We start from the raw sequence: 21290 nt of genomic DNA on the forward strand, positions 1-21290 counted from the left end.
TCGCCTTTTTTGGTTTTCCATTACGAAAAAAAGTACCTGGTACCTGCTAACAGGTACTTTTTTAGTACCTCCTCAGTCGAGGTTCCAAACGAGCGGAGCCGATACCAAAAGGTGACGTGAAAGCGACAGAGGGGGTTTGAAAGGGGTGTCCTGAACAAACCCGCTATTTTTAAATAGTTTAGCCAGCTGTGTTTTTTTTTGCTCCCTCCAGCTTCTTTTGAAACAAATGTGTCTTCTGGAAACAACAACACACCTTCCACGTTCTGTGTGTGTGTCGCGTTAGGTCACGGCAGTTTACTGCGGCGCCGCTATGACGACCAGCCAAGTTCGCCTCATGCGTGAGGAGTTAATAAATCTGCAATGGAAAAAAGAGGACGGGACACCGCGGCCAAGTCGAGCCGAGCCAAGCCGAGCTGGTACTAGCAGTGGAAAAACGCCATTACACAGGTAAAGGCCAGAAAACATGACCTAGATCAGCGCTTCCCAACCTTTTAGCTTGCCTGTGCTGGAAGAAGTATTTGGATCTTTTACTTTAGTAAAAGTAGCAATACAAAGCTGTAGAAATACTGCAACGCAAGTAAAAGTCCTGCAGCCAAAAGCTTACTTTGGTATGAAAGTATTAGCAGCTAAATGTACTTAAAGGACAATTCTGGCTCAAAATGAACCTAGGGGTTAATAACGTGTACCGAGTCGACCGTTCTCTGGGATATGTTTTCATGCTGATCGAATGTGACCAGTTTTAGCACAAACCGCTGATTAGCTTATAACGCTAGTTGTCGAGGCACAGGTAAAGTAAAAAGAAAACACAGTTTATTAAAAAGATAGTATAGAAAGACCGTACCGTACCGTTCGCGTATACGGGCAGACGCCATCTTGGGAAAACAGTCACGATCAGTCGAACGATGAACGCCGTGCTTGAGCTATGTAGCTGGTTACACGGCGTTCGTCATTCGTCTGATCGGGATTGTTTTCCCAAGATGGCGCCTGCATGTATACATGAACTGTGTACGTGAACGGTACTGTCTTTATAAACTATCTTTTTATTAAACTGTCTGTACACTTACAAAGTTCTCAATGCTTCGGTTTACATGTAGGGACCCTCATTATGCTACCGTGGAAGTGTGGTGCTATTTTGAGCCTTGTTAGTGGTATAGAAATAGCGATTTATTTTTACTCTACCAGTGCCCCAAATACTAGCGTTATAATAAGCTAATCAGCGGTTTGCGCTAGCTTGTTTCAAGCTAGAGACACATTCGATTAGCATGAAAACAGATCCCAGAGAACAGTCGACTCGGTACACGTTATTAACCCCTTAAGCCGGAATTGTCCTTTAAAGTATCCAAAGAAAAAGTACAGGTGCAGCTTTCTATTTATTACTGATGCATTAAAATGTAAGATTCTTTTGAATGTTGCAGCTAATTTCAACAATTTATCCAATTTTTTTATAATAACCATTTATAACTAGTGATGCAACTATAAGCTATATTCGTAATGGATTAATCTGCAATTTTTCTTGATTAATCGATTGTTTGCCTGAAGTGACGCAATTCAATTTCTTGTTTTGTCCGACTAAAAGTCCAAAATCCACATTTGAAAAGAATGTTTGGATTTTTCACCCAATAAAACAAACAATGAATAAATTATCAATAGTTGCGGATTTGTTTTCTCTCAATCAACTTTATTGTTGCAGTGCTAATTCTAACCATGTATTAGATATTTTATAATGATCACGTGTTTTGCATGTAGAATTTGATTCTGTAAAGTGACAAGTAACTACAGCTGGAGTGAAAAGTACAATATATACTGTATTTTCCACTGACGTATTGTGGAACAGAAGTTTAAAGAAGTAGCAAAAAATTTAAATAAAAGTAAATTACACGTACCACAATATAGTACTTAAGTACAGTACTTGAGTAAATGTACTTAGTTATGTTTCACAAACAGGTGTTACAGCTGACTCGGGTTGGTGGGAGGAGTGATCATAAATATGCTAAACTTTTGCCTTGATTTGCAATCCAAATCATAAATTCTATTTTTATAGTTTATAGCGGAGCTACTTCACAACCCTTTTAGGTACTTCTTGGTAAAAGCAGTGGTATTAATTACCCCATGTGGGACACGCACTCCTGCTTGGCAGTCACTGACCTAGGTGGTAAAGGGTAAGCATGCGTCCTGCTCCTCCCCAAAAAGGCTTCCTGTCTGTGGGTTTGCTCTGGCTGCTGTCGTCCCTGGACTTTCCAACAGCGATAAACTGCACGGATAAGAAAAAAATGCAACGTGGCAAATCAACCATTCTCCTCCATCTCTGTTTATCTTCATCATCCTGAGTAGTGTTCAGTGTTAGTTTTGGAAAACTACTGAGAAATAACGTTGGGTGGGGTGGGGGGGGGGGAAACACATTTTACTTAAGAATAGAGTCCAGCCGAAAAGCATTTCCTTTACACAAAGAAAACATTCGCTTTGCCAAATATCCCACAATGTAAAAGAAAAACACATGTCAACTATTACAGGGTATAAAACTGGGAAAAAAATTAACATAATTTTGATCTAATAAATACCGCTTATAACCAAAAAAGATATTTTTTTTTAGATTTGGAAATAGCTGAATATATTTGCATCACACAGATGTTAAATATATTTAACAAACCACAACCAAGTGTTGCCTTTAATGGCTGACCAATCCACCAACATGTTCCACCTTTCTTCTTGTGGAAACCACATTAAGTTAAGGTGGGAAATTGTGCAGGTAAACATCATCACTATTTAATCTTTCTTCAAGAGGATGAGCGTCAAGTCTTTATTTCTCTTCGGAATTGCTTTCTGGGGAACCACAATGACGGAGACGCATGTTAACAAAAAGGACAAAGCTCAGCCGTGTGTCCAATGCTGAGAGGCTTTCATAGTTTCTAGCATGTTCCAGTAGACTTTAAAACCTCCGCCTACTTCCTCTTCCTGCCCCGGCCTCTCCTGCCTCTGGCGGAGGAGGGGCCGGCTCCGGCGCTGTCCGCAGGGCTGGCGCCGATGTTGATCTGTCCCTCCTGGATTTCACTGCGGGCCTCCGGAGGCAGGTGTTCAATCTGCTGCTGCGTTTCCAGATAAAACATCACGTCTCTCAGCTGCTCCTTCAGTTCTGCTATTGCCCCATCCTTACATTCACCTACAGGGAAACACCAGACAATAAACAAACAGATGGTAAATATACTGTAAAGAAGAAGACATTCTTGCTACCAACCCGTTCTCACTCCGAACTTGTAAAATACGGACGTTTGGGCAGTAGCTGTCAGCGTCAGAAGTGACGCAAAAAGCGTCCTTCAGTGTGTCTGTAGACTGCACCAGGGAGAGCAGCAGCTACACGGGGTTTAAAGATGACGTAGCACTAAGAGCGACTATGGTAGTGAGTAGTATGAAAGACTGAAAATCCACATAGGGAGGTTGGTTGGGGGGGTGGATGGAACAACACAGGACTTTCACCCAGGAGACCGGGGATCGTGTCCCGCGTGTCACGTTTCCTAAACCCAACCGTCCCGTTCTTCTTTTCCTAAACCCAACCATCCCGTTCTTCTTTTCTTTTCCTAAACCCAACCGTCCCGTTCTTCTTTTCTTTTCCTAAACCCAACCGTCCCGTTCTTCTTTTCTTTTCCTAAACCCAACCGTCCCGTTCTTCTTTTCTTTTCCTAAACCCAACCGTCCCGTTCTTCTTTTCCTAAACCCAACCGTCCCGTTCTTCTTTTCCTAAACCCAACCGTCCCGTTCTTCTTTTCTTTTCCTAAACCCAACTGTCCTGTTCTTCTTTACCTAAACCTAACCGTCCCGTTCTTCTTTTCCTAAACCCAACCGTCCCGTTCTTCTTTTCCTAAACCCAACCATCCCGTTCTTCTTTTCCTAAACCCAACCGTCCCGTTCTTCTTTTCTTTTTCCTAAACCCAACTGTCCCGTTCTTCTTTACCTAAACCCAACCATCCCGTTCTTCTTTTCCTAAACCCAACCGTCCCGTTCTTCTTTTCCTAAACCCAACCGTCCCGTTCTTCTTTACCTAAACCCAACCGTCCCGTTCTTCTTTACCTAAACCCAACCGTCCCGTTCTTCTTTACCTAAACCCAACCGTCCCGTTCTTCTTTTCCTAAACCCAACCGTCCCGTTCTTCTTTACCTAAACCCAACCGTCCCGTTCTTCTTTTCTTTTCCTAAACCCAACCGTCCCGTTCTTCTTCACCTAAACCCAATCGTCCCATTCTTCCCGCGTGTCATGGAAATGTAAGCCCACTCACGACCTTTTCCTAAACCTAACTGCGTCAAAAGTGACGCCAATCCAGGCCAAGCATGTTTAGATAAAGCGTGTTTAGATATGGCGCTAAGGGAGACTTTTAGCGTCATTAACAACGCCATAGGCACCTGACCAAGCATCTGTATTTTACGCGATGGGAGTTTGTGTTACTCTTCGTGCCTTTTCATTTCAACTCAGAGACAAATAAAAGTGATTTGAATTGAACTTTTACAGATGAAGAATAAAACTATCATCACATTTTAAGTGGATATGCTGAACTTGTTAGCAAAAAGTTGTTTATTTTCTACATCTGGCAGTTACCTAGCAACATGATTCATCAGGAGTATGTGTGTCACCTGATGAATGTCAGTCCAATTCCCTTTCAGCTCTAAACTCTTTCAGCTGTTTTAAGTCTCTACCGATGTCTCTTTAGCTGCTAAATGCTCCACTATGTTCACCAGCTAGTCTCTGACTGAGTCTGTCAGCTGTTTGCTGCTCAGCAGGTAGTGGTCAGTGGCTTTTTGCAGCTTTTTCTCTGAAAACGTTGCTATAAAACTAATAAAGCTAATAAACAGAACAGTAAAGTTCTGCACCGACAGATAAACAAAGAGCTGAAACTCACTAGAAAGCTCTGTAAAAGCCGAGATGGATGTGCAGCTCCCTTAACTTGTAAATCCAAGATAATAGTACAAACTATTTGCTTTACAACACTTAAATGTGCAGTAGAATGTATATACTATTCCCATACATTGATATATTTGTGATAGATATATCAACATTGAGCGGCCACTTTTTTTTTTACTATCTAAAATGGGTCAATTCTTATTTCACTGTAGAGTGGATGGAACCTACTAGAACTATGCTGATATATTTCACACGGTCACACCGTCCCTGCTGGCGTCAGGGCTGTGACCGCCACACAGCTGTGTGAACTTCCTGTCTGTAAAAGTGACTTAAATAAACATTTAGATCTACATACAGATTAGAGAAGCTGTGCAAAGAGAGCAGAAACCTGTACAGTAGCATAAATGATAATTAAATATGCGTTAAATCAAAATATACCTACAGGTGAGTTAGCGTAAAATGTCTAAACAACCTCTTGTTGCCCGTAGACAGCCATAAGCACCCAGTGGACCTAAACTGTCAGAGGTTTTATATCCAGGCTAGTGTGTGCCATGGTGCCCGAGGAGAAGTTATACTTACATCCTGTGCTGCTGCGCTAAACCCAAGATGGTGAAATACTCCAACTGGTAAAGTGGCGTAGACTTTCAGGGAAATGCTCCAAAATACAAAAAGAGAAGCCGCTGAAGTGATCAATAACTCTGTAGCTGCCATGTCAGATTCCGTCTATGTTAAAGGTGCAGTAGGTAAGACTTATAAAACTAACTTTCTGTCATATTTGCTGAAACTGACCCTATGTTCCAGTAGAACTACATGACGCAGGTCATTTAAAAATAAATCCAGCTCCTCTGGCTCCACCTACAGCCTGTAGTGGGATTTATAAAAATCCACAGCTCCCTGTTCAGATGCACCAATCAGGGCCAGGGGGGCGTGTCTAACTGCGTGTCAATCACTGCTCAGGCACACGCATTTCATAGCGTCCTCCCCTCCCCCTTCCCCACACACAAGCTGCAGATAGGTTTCCTCCCCTTCCCCCCTCTTCACACGCGCTCTATCGTGCACAGCTCTCCCTTGTGGGGGGAGGTGCTTAGGAGACCGTTTTGGGCTTTAGCAGAAAGGAGGGAGGGACTGAGAAGTCCTGGATCTTCACAATCCTACCTACACCACCTTTAATCCGTCCATACTCTACGGATGTTATTGGCAAACCCTAGCTTACAGATCGTCTTCTGACTTTTTTTTTTTCAAGATATGTTTTTAACATTATATTAATTTAGGTGACGCTTTCATCCAAAGCGACTTCCAATAAGTGCATTCAACCACGGAGGCACAAACTCAGAGGCCGGTTACACGGCGACATAATACGCAAAAGTATTTTTACGTTATGGTCATTCGTTTACACGACAACGGTGTTTTGGAGGCCTGCAAACGAAAACTTTTGAAACCAGGTTCTACAGTAAAATCTTTTGAATACGCAACTCTGTGTAAACTAGCAAAACCGGTCTCTGTGGAGCCTGAGCCAGAGAAGCGAAGCAAATTCATCCCACCTTCCCCCTCGCCTCCCAGTGAAGGTGGACCTCGGCCGTCCATTCAAAACAATGTCTTCTAAAACTTTTTTTTAAACGTAAAAGGAAAAACTTTTCCGATTTTAGTGAGCCCGTTGTCGTGTAAACGGAGCCTCAGAAAAGCAACAATCACATAGAAGTAGTACATTTGCTTCAAATAAAGGCCCGAACACACCGACACACCGAGCCGATAATTGTCCGTTGGACAGTCTGGCGAGGTCGGTGACTCGAGTCTGTTCGGTGTGTTCCGTGCCGTCGTCCGTCGGAGGGGCCGTCGTCCTTCATTTTGGCCGATTTGACATGTATAATCGGTGGGGCGGGCACTGCCGGCAGTCGGACTCAATGACCCATCTGATTGGTGGAGAGCTAACCCAGAAACGGGGAGCGGGATGAGCGTGACTAGAGTCTCTCAAAATCTGACTAAAATCTTTTAAATTGACCTTCGTTGATCTGAAATGAAGACAGATTCAGCAACTGCACGGCCTATTTCTCTCTTAAAATGTTTTCAGAAACACGTTTCGGTGAACTATTTTAGTCCAATATGAGATCGTATTCTGAACGAGCCGCCTGCTGTTATGGAGACGTATTATGTCTCGTCGCTTTGGTGTGTTCCGAGGCACTTTTTTGACCAATTTGGGGAGACTGATCAGCCCAACTGCCTTTTCTGCCGACGTTTGGCCGTCAGCTCTGTGTGTCTGGGCCTGAAGACAAACTAAAAAGTGCCACATGTAAGTATATACGTAATAATCATCATCTTTTTAGCCAAGGTGCAGTTGGAAGAGATACGTTTTCAGCCTGCGGCGGAAGATGTGTAGACTTCCAGCTGTCCTGATGTCAATCGGGAGCACATTCATGCTTTATTTAGATGGTGACACAGAGGAAGAGCCTACTTGATGAACTTAACCAGAAGCTGCTTTGTTAGGAAAATTCAGATTTGACACTTTTCAGCTTTTCAAACGAAAGAATAATGGATTTCTGAGTTCCATGTGCTGCCCAAAACAAGAAACCTTGCTCAGCTTTGTAGTATGACATATCTAAATATCTTCAGTGCAACGCAACAGACACAGCACGGATTTATTTACACAAATGTTGATTTAACTTGAGTCAACCAAACCAAGCGAGCAGTGTAACCAAAACATCCCTGGAATGAGCTCTGACTACACTCATTAAGTAACACATGTTCACACGTGAATACAAGAGGACAGCGTATACACAGTCGTGGTTATATTCTCATGGTTAGCAGTGTGGAATGTTTAAAAAAATTTTAAAAAAAAAAGCTGTGGGTTAAACTTTCAAATCCCTCTCATCAAAACAAGTTAAATGGCACAACTTGCGTGTGTCTCTTCCACATAAACAGAGAGCACCTGCGTTGTGGAACATTTGTTTAAACTTTCTGCATCCTCAGAGCTGAGCGCTGAAGGAAAAATACAGGTACGTCTAAACCATAGGCCTATAATTTCCATTCAAATCTCTAGTCTAGGCTGACATTAACGTTTCCCTAAGGCAATAATACGGTATCTTTTACTGTAGACCTGACAATAAATAGACATGATTTTACTTGTTTGATGAGGACTTGTACCAGGTGGCTGATTTAAAACGGTAAAGAGACTCCTTCCCTCTGAAGTCTCTTTAACTCTGTCCACATCCTGTCTACCTCCAGCAGCGCTCCGTTTATGATTTGCAAATATTACTGTATTACATTACTGTATAAATGAGGAAGTCCTTTCTGACTGCCGGCCCCAGATACAAAAATTACCCATCTACCTTCAGGCACATAATGACCTTTGCTCTCTGGGAGTATTTTCTGAATGTCTACCAGCAGAGCATTCAACAAATTCCTGTTGTGTATCCCTCCCGTGCACGGCCCTCATGCTCTGGATTCTTTAGCCTGACCAAGCAGCAACCTCCAGGTCTGAAAAGTGAAGCCAATGCTGAAGCTCCTTAAAGCAACACTAGGTAACTTTTCCCGCTTCGGTCCCCCTACAGGTTGTCCATTACATTACATTGTCCAGTTCATTCGAACTACAGATCCGCTACTCGATCTGGCAAACTTGCATAATGTAATGGACAATTCTGCTTCCAACCTGTAGGGGGACCGAAGCGGAAAAAGTTACCTAGTGTTGCTTTAAACCTGCATTTGTTTTTCCCCAATGGCCAGCAGGGGGCGACTCCACTGGTCGCAAAAAGAAGTCTGTTTCTATAGAAGTCTATCAGAAAATGAGCCTACGTCTCACTTGATTTATTACCTCAGTAAACATTTTCATAGTGAGTTTATGGCCTCAATCGCTAGTTTTAAGTCTTCTTCAGTACAGCATGATGTTCATCTTGAAAATGATGGTCCCATTTTTTTTTTTTAAATAGACAATAAAGCAGGGGATGCTTTAGGGCGTGGCTACCCAGTGATTGACAAGTCCTTGTCCTTGCTCCTCCCAAGCTCCACCCTCTCTTCCAAATATGGTCACTTCTGGCTCTAATAAAAACTAAGATGGCGAGGGAAAATGCCAAACTCAAGATTTGGCACTGTAGTCCACAAACCAATGGATGACGTCACAGTGGCTACGTCCACTTCTTTTATACAGCGTTGAGTCTGACAATAACTATGCTTAATTAACTATGGTTAATGTCTGGTAAATGAGCAGCTAGCTTTCTTGGAAGCAGCAACAGACGATCTGATTTAGGTAGAGATTTCTTGAGACGTTTCGGGGACAATGCAGGTTCATTTTATTAAAATCGGTATGGGCTTAAAGGTGCACTCTGAGCTCTTGCATGGTTTCAGCGCAATTTCATTTTTGTCTCAAATCGTAGGCATCTCTCCTTGATCCGCTAGCTGCCTGCCCCCTGAACACACCGTGAAAAAGCCCAGTCTCGGGAGACAACACAGGGGTCGTAAACGTCAAACAAACACTAGAGGCACAGGATAGGCACCAAAATACAACAAACACGTTCCAGCCAATCATTGACAAGATGGTTGGGGGAGGGGCGGGGGTTAGGACAGTTACAGAAACATGGGGGGAGGGGCGAGCTTGCTCTGTTTTGTTTGAAATGTACTTGGAACGTCAACAGAAGTGACCATGCAGGAACTCATAGTGCACCTTTAAATAAACTCGATCAAATTACTGAATTCTAACAAAAAAACAACACCTACAGTTCATTGCCTTTGGAACCTGGCTCCAAAAGGGATCCCCCCATGCTAAAATGCCCAACTTTACAGCAGAAATAAACAGCTTTAGGCCCACTCTTGATCTCTATAGCTAAGTTCACCCTTGATGACATGCAGCACTTGGAGCGTCATTTTAGAAACCTACGGGTGAAGTCACGGAGACTACGTCCGTGAGAACGTGTCTCGACCCGTATACAGAAAGTGAACCAAAAAACCGTGCGTGTACTAGAAAAAAAAAAGGTAAAAATCATCTACTGTGTCCAGTCCACAGTGTGCTGTAGGAGGGCCCTTTGTGTTGTGATGGTGACTAGCATAATTATTAAAAACGATTAATACTTATTTATCTGTTATCGTCATCTCCTCACCGGTCTCTTTCGCTTTGCGCTCCTCCTCTGCCAGCTTGGCCTGCAGCTGCACCTGATTGGCTCTCAGACAGCGGTTCATCTCCTGCTCCTCCTTCAGCTCCTGGGTCAGCTTCAAGACTCGAGTGTTCAACTGGGTGCACCTGAACACACAAACACAGAGTCAGCCGTATGGTGGCAAGCTCCCGACAAAATCTGAACTACAGTTTATTACAACTTGGCTTTTATTTGTGTAGCTCTGGCTATAGGTTTCCTTTAATGGAACATTTAACGGCTTGCATTTTGACTTGTCACAACAGGAAAAGCACAGGTGGAACTGATCATCTTAATGATGTTGAACCAGCCAAAGCCCTGGAAATGTCACACCCTAATTAATGTTAATTTAACCTGGGCTTTTCCTGTTTTGACATGTCAAAATGTCAGCTGGGAAAATAGGTCTATTGTTGCACAGAAATTCTTATACCAGTTAAATCACATAGGATGTTTCATCCCACTTGAGGACCTACAGTATGCTTCATTGTCCAGAAAGGGTTGAATTCTGGGCAATGAGATCCCGTTTTTTAAACACAAATACGAAAGAATAACATCAAAAAACTAGAAAATGCATTTCCTGCAGAAAAATCCGTAAGAAGAAGTTGAAGTAGTGAGAATAGTTGGAAAAGTGGATGCATGCATGCTAGAAATAGAACCGACGCCTATTTTTCACGCGACACGCAAGTGTGTTGGAAGCGTTTCCAGGCAAAATAGAATAGGAAAAGATGTTTATATGTAATTTTGACACTAATACATATTAATAAATGACATGTTGTTTGAAAGTCTCTAGGTTTTGATATAAATGCAGAAATGTTTTAATTTTTCATTTAAAAAAAATATAAATCGATTTTCTAATATTGCACCTGTCAATACAGAACGAAATATTCTGTAGATTATTTTGCCGTCAATACTGATGACGTTGTCTTTGCTGTAATCAAATCAGTATATATGTACGTTTAACATGGTATTTCATTTTATCAATGGGAAGCATACATGTGTACAGACAAGGCTAGCAGCAGCAGCAGCGCCGCCTCAGACACGTTTCTGGTGTGTAGAAAAATCCACGCAGCCGCCACGCAACAGACACGCAACAGAAACGCCACGCTCACGTGACGCAGTCAGTGTGTAACCGGCCTATGAAGAAGGTGAAGTTGTAAGAAATGTGAAAAAGTGATAACTGTTCTAATGAATATGAATGTCTTTAAAAAGTTGAATAACAGCCATATTGTATGAAAGTTGTAGGTGTTACAACAGTGGCACAGCAGTGGCACAGCAGTGGCACAGCAGTGGCACAGCAGTGCCAAGCGAGCGACATCCATTCGACACACATAGCGACACCACAGTGGTAAACGTCTGCACACTGCAGTTCAGTGCGGCTGCCGCGTAGCACAAATCTCTCTTTTTTCTCTCTGTCTATTTTAAAATGAGTCATGAAGACAACAGCAAAGTCCATATTTACTTTAAATGAACTCAAACAAAGAGACATTTTCTCACCTCGTCTTAAAATAGTCAAAAATCAATACTAGAGTAACCTACTTCCTTGTCCAGCTGATGCAATAAATATGTAGAGGAGGAGAAATCAGAATGTAATCACTGTGGAACCATCATCAAATAGCTTCTCTCTCTCTCTCTCTCTCTCTCTCTCTCTCTCTCTCTCTCTCTCTCTCTCTCTGAAACTACACAAGAATACCTACGTTTTAACATATGAATTGTGAGCGTGAGAGCAATTTATAGACAACAGACAAAGATTATTTTTTAAGGCTCTGTGCTCTAGTGATGACATCACCCACTGTAAGTCACGCAATACACACCCATTATAATCGATGAAAATGCCTGAAATGAACACTAAACTTAAACAGTGATATCATAAAAACTGTAAAAGATATCAAACTGAGCTGGTCCAGGCAGAAACAGAGTCCCCGGCGGAAGAGACGACAACGGGTAACGCCAAAACGTCATATAGTTTGCTTTTGGTTTTTTGGCTCTTGTAATACGACAGATGATAGGAGAGAGATTTTGTTATGGGCTGGGATGGGGCAAAATTCAATAAAAACATTGTTAAAAAAAAAAAGTAACAATGAAAGAAACCAAAGCGTCAGTCTTACTTCTTCTCTATGCCCTGCTTGTCTTTGCTTAGTTCTCCGAACCGTCGCTCCAAGTTATCACAACGCTCCAGAGTCTCCTTAAATTTGGCCTTCATGTTGTTTATCTGTTAAAAGACATGTGTGTGCAGAGAATAATCAGAAAAAGATGCAAGAAAACTTAAAGACTTAAAAGACTTAAAGCCTGTATTGTTTATAGCACTCAGTACCTCCTCAGCGGTCTCCTTCTCCAGATGAACGATCTTATTCTCCCAGTAAATCCTCTGAGACTCCAGTTGACTCGTCAGCAGGTACGAGTACTGCAGACATGGAGAATTAATAATTTAATACATTTTGTGTTGATTTAGCAAACTAAGCATCAAAAGCAAATGCTTACCTCCAGTTGAAGACCGTCAATTTTCTCAGCGTGGCAGGTGTCGCCCTCGCACTCGTACTGCACCATCTTCCCGTCGTTCTTACTGGCCACCAGGCGATGCACGTAGTTATCTAGAACCACAAAGATCACCACGGGCTGGTCGGTTAGAGGAACCAAGAGTACCCAAACATCATTTTAAAGTCGGTCCATTGCATGAGAGCTGAAACAATCAATTAAAAGGTGCACTATGAGTTCTGCATGACGTCACTTCTGTTGATGTTCCAAGGACATTTCAAACAAAACAGAGCAAGCTCGCCCCTCCCCCCATGTTACTGTAACCATCATGACTAACTGACTAACTGTCCCTGACCCCCACCCCTCCCCAACCATCTTGTCAGTGATTGGCTGGAGTGGTTTGTTGTATTTTGGTGCCTAGCCTGTGCCTCTAGTGTTTGTTTGACGTTTACGACCCCTGTGTTGTCTCCTGAGACCGGGCTTATTCACGGTGTGTTCAGGGGGCAGGCAGCTAGCGGATCAAGGAGAGATGCCTACGATTTGAGATAAAAATGAAATCGCGCTGAGACCATGCAGGAACTCATGGTGCACCTTTAATCAACAGATAATTAATTGATATTGATGAACAATTTATCAATTTATTCACGCAAAAATGCACCCTTAACTTGAGGATTTGCTGCTTTTCTCCGTTTTATCATTGTGCTCTTGAAGAAAGCACCAAGGCACCTCACTGACTGACATCTCTCCATTTGTGCATGTATAGGACCAGAGCATGTGTGTATTTCAGGCCTATGTGTAGTGTGTTCTAACAACAGAGTGACACTGAAGATCAATAAAAAGTATAAATTAAAAAAGCATCTATATATCTCTATAAAACATGTCTAAACTTGTTAATCTTCTAGGTTATCTTCTGCCCTCTAGTGGCCAAAAGTGCTTGTGCTTAAAGCAGCTTTAATAGCTATACATTTTTGCTCCTAAAGATGTAATCTTGCAATTCACCATCACCATCCTCAACTAGCAACATGTGCCTGTTCATACATACAAACACACACACACACACACACACACACACACACCCCAACACCCCCCCCCCCACCGGCAAAAATCCAGTACCTCCTGCGTAGTCCCAAACACGGTGGTTGGTGAGCTGCATAGCGTAAGTATGCTGCGTTTCCTCAAAGTGCTTGTAGGCATGCCGGCTGACATAGCGACCACAACCGATGTGCCCGCAGATCAAACAAATCCACAGGTTCTACAGGAGGAAAAAAATGACATGTGGGGTGAGCAAAAAAAGGTTAATTAAAAGCTAAATCAATTTAAGAAGAAGATCCAGTACAAGACAAAGAGCTACACAGACTGATATCAGTTACCTCCTGCACTCCACACTCAAAGCACTTGTTCTCTTCAACTGGTTCTGGTGTTTGACAGTATCTACACACAGGACACCTGAAAACAGAGCCAAACACATTCATCTATTGTGACAGGGGTGTGTTCACTGGTCCTTTGTGAAACAGAAGAATACACGCAAAGAGGAGGACAAAGACAAACATCCCGTGACATGCTGGAGAAATAACCAGTGGACTAAGAATCAGGTGAGAGAGCACAGAGCATGTGATTCTGTCATCAGTGAGAAGGTTCCTTTATGTACAGGGTTGTAAACCAGTCCTATATTTACACTAAATATCACCAACGGTTGCATACATGCAGTTGGAGTGTCAGTGATTAAGATAAACCCAAAGCAGATGGACAGCACTGATTTTTAGTCACATCATTGATAGAAAAAAGGTCAGAAATAAGCTCATCTCAAAGCTAACAACACATAGGAAACACAGGACAGCGTAGTAATTCCAGTGGGTGTGTGTGTGTGTGTGTGTGTGTGTGTGTGTGTGTGTGTGTGTGTGCGTACAACTCACGAGGCATCTTCCCACCGCTGGAGACACTGGCTGTGAAAGCTGTGGTTGCAGAGAGTGGTGAGGATGCCGTTAACCGACTCGTCCATTCTCTCCAGGCACACGGTGCACTTTGGCAGCTCGGTGAGCTCCATCACTGGCAGACTGGCTCCCTGAGGAGGGGGGGGGGAGAGGGAGAGAGAGTGAGTCAGAGGAAAAAGGGGAGGAGATTAGAGAAAGGAAACTATTTAGGATCAAAAGTATCCAGTTTTCACTCATTTCTTCCTATAATCAATTAAAAGTGCTGCAGCTGTGTTTGGTTACAACGGTCACCATAGATATCAATCAGTCAACATTTATTTATATAGCCCTTTACTGCAACCAGCAGGTATCCAAAGTGCTACACATCAAGGACCAAGAATAAAAACACAACAACCAGTTAAACCAGAAAAGGTTACATAAAAGCAGGAGGAAGAAAGGGAAATGTCACAGTGCTACTATGTATTAAAAGCCATTCTAAATAAATAAGTTTTCATATTATAAATTAAAAAAGAGCTACATCTGTAATAGTTTGAATCGGGGCAGCAACTACAAAAGCGCGGTCACCCCACAGTTTGGACCTCGACCTTAGGACTCCTTAAAATTCGAAGGGTTAAAATCTCAGAAAAATATGCCAGGGCCAAGCCATTAATGGCCCTAAAAACAAACATTAACATCTTAAAGTCGATTCTAAAACACACCGGGAGCCAGAGGACAGAGTAAAGAATGGGACTAATGTGTGCACGCCTGGAGGCATTTGATAAAAAGCGACTAACAGTTATTTTCATCGATTATTCCAATGACTACTTTCTCAACTAATAAATTTGTTGTTTGGTCGACAAAATGATAATGATAATGATAGTAGTGATAAAAACCCAAAAGATATTCAGCTTACAATGACAATAACAATGACTTTTTAAATAATATAATATGATATTTTTATATCAGATATTTTTTGTTAAATAACTAACCTTTTAAATGACTAATTGTTTCAGCTTTAAGAATAAACTTGGAAATCTATTCTTATGGGTATATTTACCTCGTCAGACCTTATAACCTCCGCCCGCTCCACATAGACCATTTGGCACACTGCGTCCTCTATGGAGTTGAACTGGCGGCCATTACACGCTGTGTAAAAACTGTCTGCGTCTGCCTACAATAAGACAGAGAAGGAAAAAAGCAGCATCAAGTCAGATGGTGACTAAAGTCAGAAATATAGAGGCACAAACTTACACATACATTACAAAGAGTCCAAAGTCTACGATATAGCTCCAAGCTAACAGTGTGGTTGTGTCAGAGAAAACAGCCCATTAATGGGAGCGAGAGCTGAGCCCTGAGGGGAACACAAGTGATTGGGAGACAGTTTGGGACAACATTTTCCATTGCTCCAAGAACCCAAATCACCAGCAGATCCACTTCAACATATGCCATAGGACATACTGGACTCCTCAGAAGAGATACGTCTCTAAAGTCATTCCCAGTCCCTATTGCACGTTCTGTCAACCTGAACAAACTGGAACTTTCCTACACATGGTTTGGGAGTGTGAACAGGTGCATGAGTTCTGGAATAAAACAACATCAATAATATCTGATGTGATAGGATGTCGAATTCCTACTGACCCGATTGTTCTGTTACTTAATGACGATTCTAAATTACATCTGCTTGGGAGACAGAAGAAAATTTGGCTAGCCGGCTCAACTGCAACCAAGAAAATGATAGCTCACCGCTGAAAATGAATATTTCTAGAACATTGTTGAACTGAACTCTGCTTCGTGTCGCTTTCTTCTGCGAGATCTCGCAACTGCTTTCTGAATCAACTCACAGAGGTTAGGCCAGTAGATGACGAGGATACGAACCACAAAACAATCAGTTAGAATTATTATTAATTGTTATTCGTAAAGAAATCATGATTATGCTGAGATCTTAAAAAACATTGGATTGTTTTATAACACTTACCTCCTAAAAACTAAAATGTAAAAAAGAAAAACGGTCAACAAAATCATGATTATGCTCTTACCTGTGTACAGAACTTAATCAGGACCATATACTGGTTAGGGGTCGGGTCCCGTATGATCTTCATATGCTCCATGACATCATTAAAAGGGGCCAAAAGCTTCATGAGGTCATGGCTGGTCATGGTCGCGGGGACAGTCAGGATGCACACCATAGCGCTGCGTCTTACATCCTCAGTCAGTGATGTCATTTTGCTACAAAAGAAAACAGCCATATTGAAACAGCAGATATGGACAGCATCTCATAGCTCTTAAATTGCCTCCTTGACTCCTCCACTTGCCTCCCTTCCTCATGTCTTAGTCTCTCCCACCGAGGAGGCACGGGAGAGACGCGAGGAGATCACGGGAAGAGAGGCAACGAGGAAATGTGTTTTAGAGGGATGAGACGTCCTTTCCTCTGAAGCGTCACGTGACTTCGTCATCTGTTTGGGCGGAGTTAGCAACTCCTTCAGCTGCACGGCTTCCAGGAAGGCTGCTCTCGTGTTTCCTCACTAGGGTTGGGTACCGAAACCCGGTTCCACTATGGAACCGGTTCCTACGCAACCGGTAGGAATCGGACCGGATTAGAACGCAAAATTTGGTTCCTCCTGTCGGTTCCACTTAATGTGTCGACTGAAATATTTTCCCTCTGTTGCTCCGAAACGGAGGTAAAAATATCACACTTTCTCTGCAGTCTACCGTTAGCTAGCTACCGTAAATGTAGGCTACTTTTAAAATGCCATATTTTCCCTCTGGGCTCACAAAAAAAACAAAAAAAAAAACACACTCTATAAAAGTCTTTCTTTGATGTCATTTTTCAGTTTTTCAAGAATCGGTTTAGGAATCAAAATCGTTTTAAAAGTACCGGTTTGGCATCGAAATCGCAAAAATCCAAATGTTGCCCAACCCTAATCCTCGCCCACGGCTCCTCAGAGATCCCCCCCTCGATGCTCGGTCTTCGGGGCAGAAATAAGAGCTTTGAGACGGCCTTCACCGAGGAGGGACAGAACTACTTCTGGTTCAGCCGAGGACCGAGGAGTCGAGGAGCTGTCAAATGAGGGTTATGAGATGCGGCCAGGGTCTGAAACAATGAATAAACGTGTCAGATGGGACTCACTTGGTCTTGTAGAGGTGCATGATGCCATGGACAATCTCCACTGACGGGTTTCCGCTGAAGAAAGAGATCTGGTCCGGCAGCTGTTTGGAGGGGGAGTCAGGAGTAGCGCCTGTCGCCTCGTTGGTGTCCTGTGAAGCCTCAGTGCCCTCCAGACCGTCTGCTTCAGCCTGCGCAGCCGGAGGTCCACTGTTCGGCTCTGATGAACCACCGGGGTCTTCGCCTCCTCCTTTATCTACAATGAATAATAATAATTCATTACATTTATATAGGGCTTTATCATAGACACTCAAAGAGCTTCAAGGGGGAGGACTACTCTCTAACACCACCAATGTGTAGCACCCACCTCGGTGATGCACGGCAGCCTTACGGCGCCAGATGCTCACCACACATCAGCTTTGGTAGAGAGGGAGGGGAACATATTTTTAGTGGTGGGAAAAACCAAAGGACCCGGAGAAAACCCACGCAGACACGGGGAGAACATGCAAACTCACAGAAAGGCCCGGGACGACCAGGGTTCGAACCCGGTACCTTCTCGCTGTGAGGCCACAGTGCCAACCATTGGGCCACCGTGCTGAAAACATAGTAGTTTCATCATTTGATGTATTTTAAGAATTAGGTTGGCAATATTCTAGTTTATTGTCAATGCAAACCAGGGGTCAGCAACCTTCTTTTATTTTTATTTTTAAAGATTTACATTTATTTATTTTTGTTTTTAACTAGGGCTGCAACTAACGATTATTTTCATAGTCGATTATTTTCTCGATTAATCGATTAGTTGTTTGATCTATAAAAATGTCAGAAATGGTGAAAAATGTGGATCAGTGTTTCCCAAAAGCCCAAGATGACGTCCTCAAATATCTTGTTTTGTCCAAAACTCAAAAGATATTCAGTTTACTGTCACAAAGGAGAGAAGAAACTAGAAAATATTCACATTTAACAAGCTGGAATCAGAGAAATCTTATTTTTTTTTAATAAAAAAATCACTCAAACGATTAATCGATTATCAAAATAGTTGGCGATTAATTTAATAGTTGACAACTAATCGATTAATCGTTGCACCTCTATTTTTAGCACAACACATACAACTCACAACATGGACACATCACCTTACCCTGCAGAGATCTGAGGAGCAGTTAACCATAGTCCTCATAAATCACTAGAGTTTAAAATTCTGACGCAAACAAAATGGAAGGTAACAGACATCCGGCCGAAAAGAAGGACATCCAGCGGAATTTCCGGCGGCAACGGAGCAATATCGGAAGTGGAACGTTGTAGATATAGGGTGCTTCTCATGTCCCTTATTTGATAGATCCTCGACTCCTCAGTCCTCCGCTGAACCGGAAGTAGTTCTGTCCCTCCTCGGTGAAGGCCGTCTAAAAGCTCTTATTTCTGCCCCGAGGAACGAGGATCGAGAATTGGAGGGATCATCGAGGAGCTATAGGCGAGGAAACACGAGAGCAGCCTTCCCGGAAGCTGTGCAGCTGAAGGAGTTGCTAACTCAGCCCATACAGCTGACGAATTTATGTGACGCTTCAGAGGAAAGGACATCTCATCCCTCTAAAACACATTTCCTTGGTTCCTCTCTCCTAGCACAATTTCCTTGCGTCTCTTCCAGGCCTCCTCAGTGGGAGGGACAAAGACGCGAGGAAGGGAGGCAAGGGGAGGAGTCAAGGAGGCAATTTAAGCGACATTAGAAGCACCCATAGACTAATCAGTGTGTCATATCAGCATTACACCTGCCATCATCTACCGAGCCCGCTCAGGCAGTGTTATTTTATTCCCCTACTAGCCAATCAGAGGCAGAGTGAGGCGGGTCTTGGTGGAATTTCCAGCTTCATGTGCTTACCCGGGCTGGGCTCAAAGGTTTCTATAACCATGTCCCCCATGGCTCTGCTACCAATGTGCTGGTGCAGTACACCTGCTCTTTCCAGATCCGTCTTTCCACTCAGAGTGTGTTTGGCTACACCCAAAGCCTTCTCCTGCAGTTCCTTCTCCGACATGCCTTCAACTGAACACAAGAGACACAAGAAAACAGCGCTGTTTTCAGCTTTGTGACGATGCACTTTCCAGCTGATCCAAGAGGCTTTTTAAATACTTTATTTAGCTTAAGAAGTAGCATTTTCTCAACAAATAAAGGAAGACTTCATCCTTCAGTTCATCACAAACATTCAACATCAACACATCTGTAGATGCGAGGTTTTCACTGGACAGGAAGGGGAGGAAAAGTAACTAAAGCTGTCAGACAAATGTAGTGGAGTACAAAGTACAATATTTACCTCTGAGATGTAGAGGAATACAAGTATAAAGGAGCAGGAAATGAAAAGTACAAGTACCTTAAATGTGTACTTAAGTTCTTGAGTAAATGTACTTGGATACATTCCATCACTATTCAATAAATAATGTCTACTTTTGAAAACACTTAAACTGGTTAACAGCTGTGATGTTAGACTCCTCAGTGTGTCGCTTATCACTGCTGGTTAGCTTCGTGGCTAACTCAACACAAACAGTGACTTTCATGTTTAACGTTTTATGAGAAACTTAACTCACCAGCTGAGTACTGGAAACCTTGTGGATAAGGAGACTGGTCGGCTAATTCCAGACGGATAACAACCAGAGACACACTCATGTGTTATAAAAGACACGACCACTTTTTACAAAGAACAAAACAACCCGGTGACAGCTAGCTAGCAAGCTAACGGCTAAATATAAGTAACAGAAGGGCAGTTAAAGCAAAAACGCCTTTTAGTCCAGTTACGCCAGTACGTTAGTCATACTGGCTTGGTATTTGCCGACCATGAACACAAACACTTGTGTTTTGATACTACCCTGTGGTTGTCTAAGACTTTAGCTAGCTTCGCTATGTATTCACAGCTGTTTCTTTCTAGCATGCGGCTCTTCTTCGTGTACAAAAGCAGTGAATATTAACTTTGCGTGTGTTGCTGCCACCTACAGCGACTAGCTGTGTACTGCACCCGTTATAGACGTACAGCGGCTTGCATAAGTGACTACACCCATGCTAAAGTTGACTAAAAAATCATCTTTTGGAAGTTGATCTTAATGCCTTAATAAAAAAAAAAATAGGAAAAATTCAACCTTTAAGGACACCAATTTTCTTTGTGAATAAATAATGTATCGTAAATAAATAAATGTTCTTCCTTAAAATACAGGGGGCATACGTATATACACCCCTATGTTAAATTCCCATAGAGGCAGGCAGATATAAGATTAAAGGCCAGTTATTTCATGGATCCAGGATACTATGCATCCTGATAAAGTTCCCTTGGCCATTGGAATTAAAATAGCCCCACATCATCACATACCCTTCACCATACCTAGAGATTGGCATGGTTTTATTTCAGTTAGCCTAATAGCTGGTTTGATTTGCATTGAGAGACGATTTTATGGAAAGTACCCCATGCCAATCTCTAGGTATGGTGAAGGGTATGTGATGATGTGGGGCTATTTTAATTCCAAAGGCCAAGGCCCTCATACTCTGCTTCTGACTGGCTAGTAGTCCTTACCTAGGTACTGTCAGGACACGCCCTCATACTCTGCTTCTGACTGGCTAGTAGTCCTTACCTAGCTACTGTCAGGGCACGCCCTCATACTCTGCTTCTGACTGGCTAGTAGTCCTTACCTAGCTACTGAGCATGTGCGACTCCCAACAAAGATGTTACAGCAGTGAGAGGTCTCACTCTGTAGCTAAAACAGAGAGCTCAACACACAGGGTGAAAAGAGGAGCTGCAGCAATGTGCAGTACAACAAATATATGGTGTTTTT

The 21290-nt window shown here is 42.7% G+C and overlaps 1 protein-coding gene across 1 annotated transcript; it reads right to left on the reverse strand.

Moving 5' to 3' along the window:
- Window positions 1-1909: 1909 nt before the first annotated feature.
- LOC116051022 (BRCA1 associated protein) lies at window positions 1910-20445 on the reverse strand. Its single transcript, XM_031301234.2, has 13 exons — window positions 20058-20445; window positions 19357-19518; window positions 17511-17742; window positions 16420-16609; window positions 15441-15554; window positions 14387-14535; window positions 13844-13919; window positions 13587-13725; window positions 12480-12589; window positions 12313-12402; window positions 12107-12210; window positions 9972-10111; window positions 1910-3157 (listed from the first exon to the last, which is right to left on the reverse strand). Exons 1-13 carry the CDS (start codon window positions 20134-20136, stop codon window positions 2940-2942), a joined length of 1803 nt encoding a protein of 600 aa, XP_031157094.1. The 5' UTR covers window positions 20137-20445; the 3' UTR covers window positions 1910-2939.
- Window positions 20446-21290: the final 845 nt, after the last annotated feature.

This window comes from Sander lucioperca, chromosome 14 (assembly GCF_008315115.2).
Source record: "Sander lucioperca isolate FBNREF2018 chromosome 14, SLUC_FBN_1.2, whole genome shotgun sequence".
Classification (NCBI taxonomy): domain Eukaryota; kingdom Metazoa; phylum Chordata; class Actinopteri; order Perciformes; family Percidae; genus Sander; species Sander lucioperca.

Bases quoted from the DNA above. Each gene is read 5' to 3' on its own strand.
- LOC116051022 (XM_031301234.2), bottom strand. From the start codon at position 20,136: ATGAGTGTGTCTCTGGTTGTTATCCGTCTGGAATTAGCCGACCAGTCT. The intron at 13,920-14,386 runs GTGAGTTGTACG...CTCTGTTTTCAG, and splicing joins CAGCGGTGGGAAGATGCCTC to GTGTCCTGTGTGTAGATACT. The intron at 12,403-12,479 runs GTAAGCATTTGC...CCATGTCTGCAG, and splicing joins TTGACGGTCTTCAACTGGAG to TACTCGTACCTGCTGACGAG.